The sequence below is a fragment of the Rhea pennata genome, chromosome 3 (genome assembly GCF_028389875.1).
Source record: "Rhea pennata isolate bPtePen1 chromosome 3, bPtePen1.pri, whole genome shotgun sequence".
Taxonomy (NCBI): domain Eukaryota; kingdom Metazoa; phylum Chordata; class Aves; order Rheiformes; family Rheidae; genus Rhea; species Rhea pennata.
The window spans coordinates 77,644,139-77,656,562 of record NC_084665.1 but is presented as its reverse complement, the minus strand read 5'-3'; the positions used below and the strand labels follow the sequence as shown (position 1 = coordinate 77,656,562).

The window sequence follows — 12,424 nt, the reverse complement described above, 5'->3', positions numbered from 1 at the left end:
TTCTTCTGTCTGGTTATCTGAAGAGAACTTTGAATCATTGATTCTGTCATTCAATAGGCTTTTAGAGACTCATGGGGTTGATTTATACTCTATGAATAAGGCTGAGAGAAGATTTAAGAACAGAATGCTAACCCATACTTACGTCAGCAGAAATTAAAGCTGTGAATACTTTACCCTAAGGCCTAATTAATATACGTTTAATTTTGTTTGATTTTAAATTCAGGGCAGAGGCCAATGAAAATTTCATTAATTTGTATGCTGTGGGAACTACAGTCACCAAATTGATTTGGGGGATTTGCATAACATTTAGGTCTTAGAGCATTATACTGAATCTGACCCTTATATTTCATCTCTGTTGGAGTATATGCTTTTTCATTTTCATACTGCCCTAGATGTGTTCATTTATTCAGTTCCTGTATCTTAGTTATTATTTCAACTGAGATTCTCTGAGGAGTCCAAAAGTGATAAAATTTAAGAACATTCGCTTTTTAGGAGCAGGGAGATACCAGGCTTGTATGGATATAAACAAGGGGTGATGAGAGCAATAACAAAGACCCATCAATATATACAGAATCTCTTTGTTTTTTGTCTGCCTTTCAAACACTAACTGAATGCAGAAACTCTTACCTCACACCTCATTACCAAGTGTGATGTTTAACACTGAAAGATTTATCGGAATAATTAGCCTAAAAATTTAAGGAGAGAGAAAGCGGTGAACTCTTAATACCAGGTGGTCCTATCTATTCCCAGGAACTCCCAGCCATACAGGTAGCTACTTCTCCTTGGCCCCAAATGCCACCCTAAGTGGGTCTTTAGCCAGATCCATTGTTATGCTTCTCCAGGCTTTCCGGGAGAAGTGATCCTTATGGAAGGGCTGCTTTGTCCACTGATTCTACTGCAAAGCAGATTGCTAACCTTCAAGTCTGTTCTTCCCAAATGCTCCCTTTTTTTTCATCTAGCATGCTTATTCCTGATCTAATCCAAATTCCATCATCTTTACTTCTGTAAGCATTTCTTCTCCCACGTTTTCCCAGGCAAATTTCCCTAGTCTTCAGAATTAGTGCCTAACAGAGACAGCAGACACAGCAGTGTTGCACAGCAGTGTTGCACAGAAGGGTGCAAGAAAGCACCATTGTTTCCAATCATAGTAGTGTACGCTTCCTCAGATACGGTCATGACATGCCACAGATCACTTTTGCCTGTAGCTGTTGGAGTCACAACATCGGCTGTGTCAGAGGTTTGGACCCGGACAGACCCTCTGACAGCAGATGTAGCTCTACAGGTCTGAGGTTGCAGGGAGTGCTTGGGAACTCTCTGTGAGGCCTGGGCTGACAGTCAGCTCTACTGCAGAAGATGTTCTGTTGTTGATGAGTTGTGTTATTAGGTAAAGGAGTTACAGGAGGAAGTCAGTAGGCTGTGTAACATCCGAGAAGATGAGCAAGAGATAGGGTATTCTTGGAGACTGTACAGCTCCAGGAGTCCTAACACCCAAGAGCAGTGGAGTTGCTGGAGGGCTCTCTGCTGTGGTGAAATGATAGCTAATAACACTGTAGAAGAAGGCTAGAAACTGGTCACTTCTCATAAGAGGAGAAAGACTCTTACTCTTCCTGAAGACTTGCAGCTGAGGAACAGGTTTAGTGCCCTCCAGGCTGAGGAGGAGCTGGGCATGGCTTCAAGGGAAGCAACTGTGCCAACTGACCCTGTGCCTTGCAGGAATACTTGGAAGAAGCAGCAACTGATTGTTGTGGGTGTCTCCCTGCTGCAGAGGACAGAGGCACCTATCTGCCAACCTGGCCTCCTGTCTAGAGAGGTTTGTTGCCTGCCAGGGGCTTGAATATGAGATGTCATGGAAAGACTGCCAAGGCTTGTCCACATGTCAGACTATGGGTTGAGATGTGATCCACCTCACTAAACAGGGCTTGTGTGTCTGCCAACAGATTGGCCAGCCTGCTAAGGAGGCCTTTAAACTAGAAAGATGGGAGAAGGGGAGAGTTATAGAGATAGGGCAGTCAGCAAAATGCAGCTCAAGTCGGGATGCCTCCAGTAGCTGCATGCAGTCAGGGAAGCGCACATGGAACATAACTGGAGGCATTCCAGTTGTACCCCTCCTAGGAAACCTGCATTCTCAATTACCTCTCTGGAAAAAAAAAAAGAAAAAAAAATGCCTGGATGTGATCCTGTGTAACATGCTTTAGGCGACCCTGCTTGAGCAGTGGGGTTGGACTAGATGATCTACAGAGGTCCCTTTCAACTTCAACCATTTTGTGCTATTCTGTGCGTATGTGAAACTCCTGTGTACCAATGCACACAACACGGGGAATAAATAGGAAGAATTAGAGATCTGTGTGTGGTTGCAGGCCCCTGATCTCATTGCACTTACAGAGATATGGTGGAACATCTTGCATGACTGGAATGCTGTCATGATGGCTATATGCTTTTTAGGAAAGACAGTCTAGGAAGGCGAGGTGGTGGAGTTGCTCTTTATGTGAGAGAGTAACTTGAACGTACTGAGCTCTGCCTAGGGGTGGATGAAGAGTGAGTTGAGAGTTTATGGCAGGCCATATGGGTGACACTGTTGTGGGTGTCTACTATAGACTACCTGATCAGGAGGAAGAAGTCAATGAGGCCTTCTATAGACAGCTGGAAGTAGCCTCACAATCACAGGCCCTGATTCTCATGGGGAACTACAACCATCCTGATATCTGCTGGAAGGACAACACAGGTAGGCACAAACAGGCCAGAAGGTTCCTGCAGAGCACTGGTGATAACCTTTTGACACAGGTAGTGGAGGAGCCAGTGAGGAGAGGTGTGCCACTGGATCTTGCACTAACAAACAAAGAAGGAGTGGTTGGAGATGTGAAGACGGGGGGCAGCCTTGGCTGCAGTGATCATGAGATAGTGGAGTTCAAGATCCTGCAGGAAGGAAGCAGGGCAGTAGGATTGCAACCCTGGACTTTGGGAGAGCGGACTTCTGCGTCTTCATGGACTGAATTGGAGGAATCCTAGAGGGCCCTAGAAGGAAGGGGGTCCCATAGAGCTGGTTAATATTCAAGGATCACTTCCTCTAAGCTCAAGATCAATGCATCCCTATGAGTAAGAAGAAAAGCAAAGAGGAAAGCAGACCTGCATGCATGAGGGATTTGCTCCTAGGAAAACTCAAACAGAAGAAGGAAGTATACAGAATGTGGAAAAAAGGACAGGTCACTTTGGAGGAATATAAGAATGTTGTCAGAGTACGCAGGGATGCGATGAGGAAGGTCAAGGCCCATTTTGAATTAAATGTGGCAAGAGATGTCAGGGACGAAAAGAAGGGCATCTTCAAATACATGTGTAGCAAAAGGAAGACTAGGGAAAACATGGGCCTGCTACTGAATGGGGGGTACCCTGGCGACAAAGGATCCCGGGTAGGCAGAGTTACTGAATGCCTTCTTTGCTTCAGACTTTAATGTTAAGGCCAGCCCTCAGGAATCCCAGACCCTGGAGACAAGAGAGAAAGTCTGGAGAAAGGAAGACTTTCCCTTGGGCAAGGAGGATCAGGTTAGAGAGCACTTAGGCAAACTTGACACCCAAAAATCCATGGGCCCTGATGGGATGCTCCCACGAGTACCAAGGGAGCTGGTGGATGTTGTTGCTAGGCCGCTCTCCATCATCTTTGAAAGGTCCTGGAGAACTGGAGAGGTGCCTGAGGACTGGAAGAAAGCCAGTGTCACTCCAGTCTTCAAAAAGGTCAAGAAGGAGGACCCAGAGAATTACAGGCTGGTCAGCCTCACCTCCATCCCTGGAAAGGTGACAGAACAGCTCATCCTGGATGTCATTTCCAAGCAGGTGGAAGAAAAGAAGGTGATCATGGGTTGTCAGCATGGATTCACCAAGAAGAAATCCTGCTTAACCAATCTGATAGCCTTCTATGATGGAATGACTGGCTGGGTAGATGAGAGGAGAGCAGTGGATGCTATGTACCTTGACTTCAGCAAGGCTTTTGACACTGTCTTCCATAACATCCTCGTAGGTAAGCTCAGGAAGGGCTGGCTAGATGAGTGGACAGTGAGGTGAATTGAGAACTGTCTGAAAGGCAGAGCTCAGAGGGTTGTACTGAGTGGCACAGAGTCTAGTTCGAGGCCTGTAGCTAGTGGAGTTCCCCAGGGGTCAGTACTGGGTCCAGTCTTCTTTAACTTCATCATCTATAACCTGGATGAAAAGACAGAATGTCTCCTCAGCAAGTTTATTGATGATACTAAACAGGGAAGAGTGGCTGATATAGCAGAGGGCTGTGCTGCCATTCAGAGAGACAGGCTGGAGAGTTGGACAGAGAGGAACCTCATGAAGTTCAACAAAGCCAAATGCAGGGTCCTTCAACTAGGGAGGAATAATCCATGCAGCATTACAGGTTGGAGGCTGATCTGCTAGAAAGCAGCTCTACGGAGAAGCACCTGGGAGTTTTGGTGGACAGCACATTGACCGTGAGCCAGCAATGTGCCCTTGTGGCCAAGAAGGCCCATGGTATCCTGGGGTGCATTAGGAAGAGTGTTGCCAGCAGGTTGAGGGAGGCAATACTCCCCTTCTACTCAGCCCTAGTGAGGCCACATCTGGAGTACTGTGTCCAATTCTGGGCTCTCCAATACAAGAGAGACATGGAGAGAGTCCAGTGTAAGGCTACAAAGATGATAAGGGGACTGCAGCATATCCCCTATGAGGAAAGGCTGTGAGAGCTGGGGCTGTTTAGCCTGGAGAAGAGAAGATTGAGAGGGGATGTTATCAGTGTATACAAATACCTTAAGGGAAAGTGTCAAGAGGAGGGGGCCAGACTCTTTTCAGTGGTGCCCAGCGACAAGACAATAAGCAACAGTCATAGACTGAAACACAGGAAATTCCATCTGAATATGAGAAAAAAATTCTTTACTGTGAGGGTGGCAGAGCACCGGACCAGGTTGCCCAGAGAGGTGGTGGGGTCTCCTTCTCTGGAGATACTGAAAACTTGCTTGGACCTGATCCTATGCAACATGCTCTCAGTGACTCTGCTTGAGCAGGGGGTTTGGACAAGATGTTCTCCAGAGGTTCCTTCCAACCTCAACCATTCTGTGATTCTGTGATTTCCCTGAAGATTTCCACATGCCTGCAAAAGCCCTGTTATTGCGGTGTCCATAGGTGTATCTGTTCTGTTTTATGCAATCACACCTTTGTAAACCTTTTCATTCTGTTTCCTTGCACCATGTTCTTTCTCTTTCCTCTTCACTCTTTTTTCCTTTAAGCCTTTTCTCTATTCGTCTTTATTCCTTCACTCTTTTTTCCTTTAAGCCTTTTCTCTATTCGTCTTTATTCAGAAGTAAATGGCCTGAGCAGGGGCTTATACGAACTCAGGAAGTAGCCTGCAGTTTCTCTCTTAGTCCTTTACTAGCTATCAGTTACTAGCTCTCAGTTCAGACAGTCTAGTGTCCCAGATAAATGTGAGAGTCTGAAATACATATATACATTCAGATTACTTTCTGCTGATATTAGCAACTTTCTTTGTCCCCAGCTCCTCACATCAGTCTTCTTTTTGTAGAAGACAGGAAACAAGTCTTCTTTTATATTTTTAAATGAGGATTTCATTTCCTCTCTCATATATTCTACTCTAGACAAACTCTGGCGGAGTCGCCAGGAGCAGATACTTGTCAAATGCTCTCTCTTGTTCTTAAATCTTCCATAAGAAGTTTCCTCTTGTCATATTCCCATGAGGACTATGTGCATGTGAAATGAGAATAGCTTGGAATGCCCGGTAGTGTAGAGCCATTTTTTAAATGTAGAGCCATTTTTTAAAATTTAGTATTAAAACACTAAGCCAATATGCATTTGCAGACACTAGCCAAACCCAAGCACACAGCAGCAGCCAAGCCATACTAACTGTCCCTAAGTTGAACAGTTGTACTGTCTTCCTCCCATGGGAATAAAATTGGTAAGAAATATGCCATGGAACATGGCATTATGTATGTGTGTAACTGCAAACTTGATATAGGCTGCAGCAATGCAAAGTAGTGAAAATTAGCAGGCCATTTTATGAAGAGATGAACTGAGGGCAAAGGTTTATGGCTTGTCAAATGTAACATAATAAATTCAGGGCAGGACTTGGAGCTCTAGGCTCTACTCCTGTTTTATAGGCTTATAAAGAATACACTAATGCCTAGCTCTTCTATGTATTTCAGATACATTATACGTATTAACTTCCCTCCTTTTTTTTAGTGTATTATTGCTTTGATTGCCCCCTAGTAATTGAGTTAGTGTCACTGCATTAAATTTTGTTCTGGAACTACAAGTGATCAACTTCTAATACTAACCCACAGCTTTTTATATTAGCTGATAATGAGTGAGACCGAACATATGGCAAATTATAATACTACCTTGGAGTTCAACATGTTCTTCCCTTGGTGTATTATTTCAGCCTCCTCATGTTGTTACTTCACAGCAGGAGGCTGCCATGCAGCAGAATTACTATGGATAACACATGTATATACACTCACAGGGGTCACTCATCGTTGTAAATTGTTTATATGATACACAGCACTATGTTCATAAAAGGAAGAATGAAAGGTGTTTCAAATTATATATTTTTCTTCAGGGGGATACAAAATCATATTTTTGATAGACTAAAAAGTCTCCCCAGCTCTTCCAAATACTACATGAATATTTTGAATCTGCAGAGGTAATTTAGGTAAGTGAGAATGAAATTTTATTAGGATAATCTTGTTAATGTTTTGATCTTGGCTCTGCTTATGATTGTCCTTCAGCAAAAAGCTCCTGTGAGGTAGACTCTTTTTTTGTTGCACATTGAAATTCAACATTGGAGTTAATAGAAGAGTCAGACCATGGCCCACAGTTGCTCAGGTTTTCCTGAAAAATATTTCCTTCATGTGAAACTTTATGCACGAAAGGGTACATGTTATCATTAAAATAAAAAGTCTCATAATTCAGTGAGGGGCTGGCAGAGAGGACAGGATTTCCTTACCACACAGATTCCAGATCCATCAAGGCACCTGTTTGCATTACCATTACAGCTGCAAGGAGAACATTTTCCTGAGCTGGTACGGTAAAATCCTTCTTGGCATCCCTGCAATGAGAAAATAAAAATAAAGTGTTTCCTATACATATGTATTCTGGGAGTTTGGTTTGGCTAAGAGGCAGGGAAAAGCAAAAATTACAACTGTTGGGTCTCCCCGGAGAACACTACACAATCCCATCCTAGTAGACCACACACACACTACTGAACTTGAGTTTGTTCTTACACTCTGCCCTGATGCTTGCTTTTTTTCCTTACACTATTTAACCTGTCAGCATTCCTTCATGTGCCTCATTTCCTGCCCCCTGCCCTTCAGTAGGTGCCTGCAAGACGGTGAGGAGCTTGCAGATTCTCACTCCACTTCGTACTGGAGAGGACAAGCTAACTAGAAATGATGGTTGGTTTTCAGCAAGGAAGGTTTATTAATAGAAAAGGAACAGTTTTTACATAAAAAAAAAAAAAGGAAAAACTTTAGGAAGTTTACTAAGAGCAAACTGTATTAGTTTTGATGAACTTTGGAGGAGGATCTTAGGGAAGACTGGAACATATCTACACACATCAATGCCCTTCTGAACGAAAACCATCTGGCTGCTGTGAGATGTTCTCACAGCAGAGGCGTGTGCCTCACTTCACTGTCTGTCTGTTTGTAGGGCTAGCAAGATATGACAGCTAAAATCTGTTGTCATTTCAGAAAGTAATCAGTCCCTGAGAGATACTGCAGTCCTCCAGCTATTTTTCGGGTGAAATAATAAATAGAAGCGGCAGACTGTATGAAAAGTAAAATTTTCCTGTAAGTTCTTGAATGTGTGGATGTACCTGGTGTATATCATTTAGCATTTTTGATAACTACGCTTACTGAAATTAAATAGAAGATTATAAATATCTAAATCACCTTCTTTCAACTACTAAATAGAACAATAACATAACAAAGCTATTAGAATGTCCTTCTAAGATTGGAGAATTAAAAAAAAAAAAAAAAAAAAAAAGAAAGAGGATTGCTTTAGTTATCTATCTCCCAGGTGTAACTTCTGCTTTTCCACTGAGGAACTTCTACCTTATTACACATTACATTGGTGAGATGTGCACATGGAAATTTCAGGAGCAATCTCTGTTACTCAGGTGACACTTGTTCAGTCTGCGTAGCAATCTCTGTGTTATATGTGATGTTAGATTCCCACAGACCTATGTATTTTTGGACCCTAGAGCACTTACCCTTGCATAACTTTTGCCATATTGCTTGCAGAGCAAATGTGAAGGCCGTAGCATATCATTTAGATCTCCAGAAACTACTTTCCACACCCTCTTTTTGCTATCATTTAGAAAGCCTATCGTTGAGGTGATTATCATAGCCTAAAATATGCCAGGCTTTCCTGGAATATTTTTTATGGCTGACTCTCCAGTGCTTTGTGTCTCATTTGGTTCTTGAGGTCCCTTATTCTTGTAAAAAGAGGGAAAATCTAGCAAATCAGAAGGGCATGGTCTCACATACTTTGCATTTGTGTGAGCTATGAGGCTTCTAATTATGTTGTACTGATTTAATTAGTTTTCCTTTGCATCTCCTTCTCCCTCATTTTCTTGAGATGCCCTGGAAAAAAGGATGATTTATATTCTGCGCCGGCCTATCCATTTCTTCTCATGTCCATTCCGAGCTATAATATGAACAGTAGGTCTATAGCACTGAAAGTAGCACTGTGCAGTGATGCTTCCACTAGTTGCAAAACTAGCTTGAGAGTAATATTCCTAACCAGCCCTGTTGGTGACTGTAGCTAATTAACTATGGCACAGTGCTATGGCTACGTTGCTTCTGAGACTTGAGGTAGTATGTCTGCATGGTGCTGTAGATACAGTTGTGGGGAGCTGGGTAGCAAGAGGCAGCAATCCTGAGATTCATCTGTTAGCTTCCATTCTCGGGGGTGAGTAGAGACTTTTATCCAGCCAGATTAGCTGCTTGTTTGGAAAATAACACATCTTATAAGATGACTAACACCAAGCTTTAAAAATGAGGTTTAAAAATGAATCATTAATCCAGTCTTATCCCAAAGAGCTCCAAGAAGCTGAGATGAACATAAATGGAAAACTCAGTTGCCTTTACCATTCTTATAAACAATATTTTATCTGGTTTGCTTTGGAAACACTTTCTTAGATAATAGCTCCTGAGAGGAAAACCCTTCATACCATAGCCACATTGGGACAGCAGAAATGCTATCCATTTGTCCTGCTCATTTCTTTCTGTTGTTTAGTCTTAACATAGAAGTGTATGACTGGCTCCCACCAGACTAAGGATTTCAGCTAAATAATTATACTCACTGTGGAAGGGAGACAATTAGTTTCTAAATTGAAAACAGATTCTTATCCCAATGTCTTTCTTGGCAATATTTCTCTCCACTCATACAGATCTAAGGCATGTTTTGTTCTCTGATGCCCTTCAACTGGTGGGTGGTCATAGCTGATCTGTTAATGTCTGCCCAAAAGCCTTCTTGCTTTTGCAGGTCTAAGCAGAATCATTTTTGACATATAGTGCTGAATACTGACAATTAAAATGTACAAGTGTGTGTGTAAATTATTCAGTCAGCCATAAATATTATCTCCTTTAGAGTTAAGCTAGAGGTAAGTCTGCACTGCAACCAGAAGTGTGATTTCAACATGTGAGCTTTCGCGTAGTTAACTAATCTACCAGTAGCAAGTAAGGTCCAATTCAGTGCAACTTCACTGGTAACAGTTGTACGGGCAGGGTGGTACGGCCTTCACTGAAGCCCACTGGAAGCCACCATACCCCTGCTCTGACCACATACACTTCTCAGCCCCTTGAGATGTCTGTCCTAAGTTGAGGTACCTTTGATACTTTGGCCATCAGAGTCCCTCTTGAAAATGAGATGCAGGCTCCTAAGTCACCTAGGTGCTTTTTGGAAACATTATCTCCCCATGCTACCCAATTCATCACAACAGCTTGGAAAGTACGGATAATCACTATTTTAATATACTACTTTAAACCACAATTGCATCCATTTAAACCAGAAATGAGGGACTGACAATCTATGGTATGAGTGAAGTGGGAATGGGAGGAAAACTGGATCTAAACTGCTTCCTTTGAGTTCAGAAGTTTTCTCAGGCATTCTCAATTATTCTAATTCATTTTTGTTGCTCCTTGCCCTATTAGTGATAATGGAGTGATCTGTTAGATGTTCCAGGGCATGAGCCAACATTATATTTATAAAAAGAAGTGTCAGATTATTGAGATAATTGAGGGATTCAAATGGCCAAATGTTCTGGGAGCACAAAATAATTGTACACAGAGCACAAACAGATCTAGAACAAAATGGAAATACCATCCCTGAAAAATCATTATGTAGGTAATTGAGTGAGCAACATTTCCACCCACTGGCCTTTTCTGAATGGTGAGGATGATTAGTGGGCCATAATGCTAAGTCTGCATTAGCAATTATGTCTTCATAATTATTGAATACTAGGGTCATTCTTTTGCCTGAGGGACAATGTTTGTTCCAGTTCAGTCCAAAAAGTCCAATCTAATGTTGCTGAGCCCTTTAAAATCGTTTACGCTCTTAATGCTTTTTTTTTTTTTTTTTTTGCACCTGGCTTTAATTATTACATTTTTAAAAAGAGAAACCAGCTGCATTACTGCAAGCACTATGGAGCCTTTAGTCCTATTCTGTTGCTTTGGACCCTTCTGATGGCATGAGTGCAAGATAGGACTGAAGAGGGATGGCAATCCAGACGCACAGGGTATGAGTCTTCTCCTACTTATATTCAGGTAGTTCCCCTGATTTTATTGTAGCTGCTATTGATCTGCACCTGAGTAACTGAGGGCAGAATCAGGTCCCCATTCCTTCCCTGATAGGATTTCTTAAGCCATGCCATGATAAGTTTATCTGTTGTGTGCAAATCTCTGCTGATTTGCTCTTCCCAAAATGGAGTGCTGTGCTGGTAATATGCACAGAATGTTCTCTGTGGTTACATCTATATTAGCCAACTAGAGAAGGGCAAAGTGTGGCTTCAGGCACTGTCTTAGATCATCCATGCTGATTAATGATTTATCTTCTGCCATGATTTTGCCCTTTGCCAAATTTTGCTTCCTAACAGTGCCAAGGCACAGCTCAGAGCACGGCATTTGCTAGTGGATGTTCCCACAAGGCAGTATTATGGTACTGCTCTTCTCTGGACAAACAAGGAAAAAGTTTAAGCATATGGACATGAGCTGTGTTATGTTACTTGCATGAATTTCCTAAGAGGTCTTCAATCTACCTTATTCAGTAATGCAGATAGAGCCATTAACTCTTGCTTAGAAAACATGGGATGTTTATTCAGCTAGTTTTGGAGCTTGCAACTTTCCTATGAATATGTAAAAGAACAAAGGGACTCTTTATTCTGCCCAAAAGGATTTCCAGTACTCTTTGTTATTTTCAGAGCTTTGTCTTGAGTGCTAGGGATACATGGAGAGATGTTGTTCCAGCATTAAATGATCTACATTAAGTAATTTCTATCTTTGTCGTTTTCATCACACTCATGACCTTTCCAGAGGTCCCATTGTGCTTGGTCCTGGACAAACTCAGAGCATAAAGATGATGTTTGCCTCCAGGAACATTGTAAAAGGAGAGACAACTGGTGCACTTGGGGAACTGAAGCTGAAGAATAGCAGCCACAGTGTATCATCTGCCAGGTCACTGGTAAGTTTAGTCTCATATATATATATATATGACTCAGTCATAACTGTCCAACGGTGTCACACTCTCTGTTGTTAAAGAGGCAAAAGGTTTGCTTCCTTCCAGGTCTGAGAAGATCCTCAGCGGGCTGCATGATGTTCAGGCACAGAGGCAAAGATCAAACATTAGGGTATTACTTAGTAGATTCTGATTTTAAAGGTCAATTCAGTGCAGTAAAAGCAAGTGCAGCCTGGTCACATTTGCATACTATAAACTCATGCACTTGTGATCAACTTAGAGTTAATTTAATTAACCTAATATCCTAAGTCTACTTGTAAATATACAAATAAAGTTTAATCCTCAGTCATAAACACTAGTACTTCATGTAGTCGTGGACTCCAAGAGGCAAAAATGAACATTTATTTTGGTTTCTGGTAACACATACACATGTTGGTATATCTATAGGCTAGACAAATGGTTGTAGCATAACTTATGGCACTCTAGCCAAGCTATTGTAAATGTTCTTGAGCATGCTCTTAACCCTTAGCAAATGCAAATTATTTTATTTTAGCCCCAATGAAAGAGAGCTAAATCTAGTCTCATCACCTGCCCTCTGGTGTTAGTCAATAGCATACACGGATGGTTACTGATATTATTTTATCTTGACAGTTCAGCAAATTCATTGGACTTGTCAGCATAGGTTGACATAGGTTCAATGTACGTAAATATCTTTCAT

At 42.0% G+C, this 12,424-nt stretch overlaps 1 protein-coding gene across 4 annotated transcripts in view; it reads right to left on the bottom strand.

The window, feature by feature from the left end:
* The window catches only part of LAMA4 (laminin subunit alpha 4), a 107,799-nt gene that overhangs the window by 77,390 nt on the left and 17,985 nt on the right, over positions 1-12,424 (bottom strand). For all 4 annotated transcript variants that reach the window (XM_062572630.1, XM_062572631.1, XM_062572633.1 and 1 more), the window contains one exon: positions 6,980-7,081. In XM_062572630.1, the coding sequence (XP_062428614.1) occupies positions 6,980-7,081 (102 nt within the window). The remainder of the gene's footprint in view (positions 1-6,979; positions 7,082-12,424) is intronic.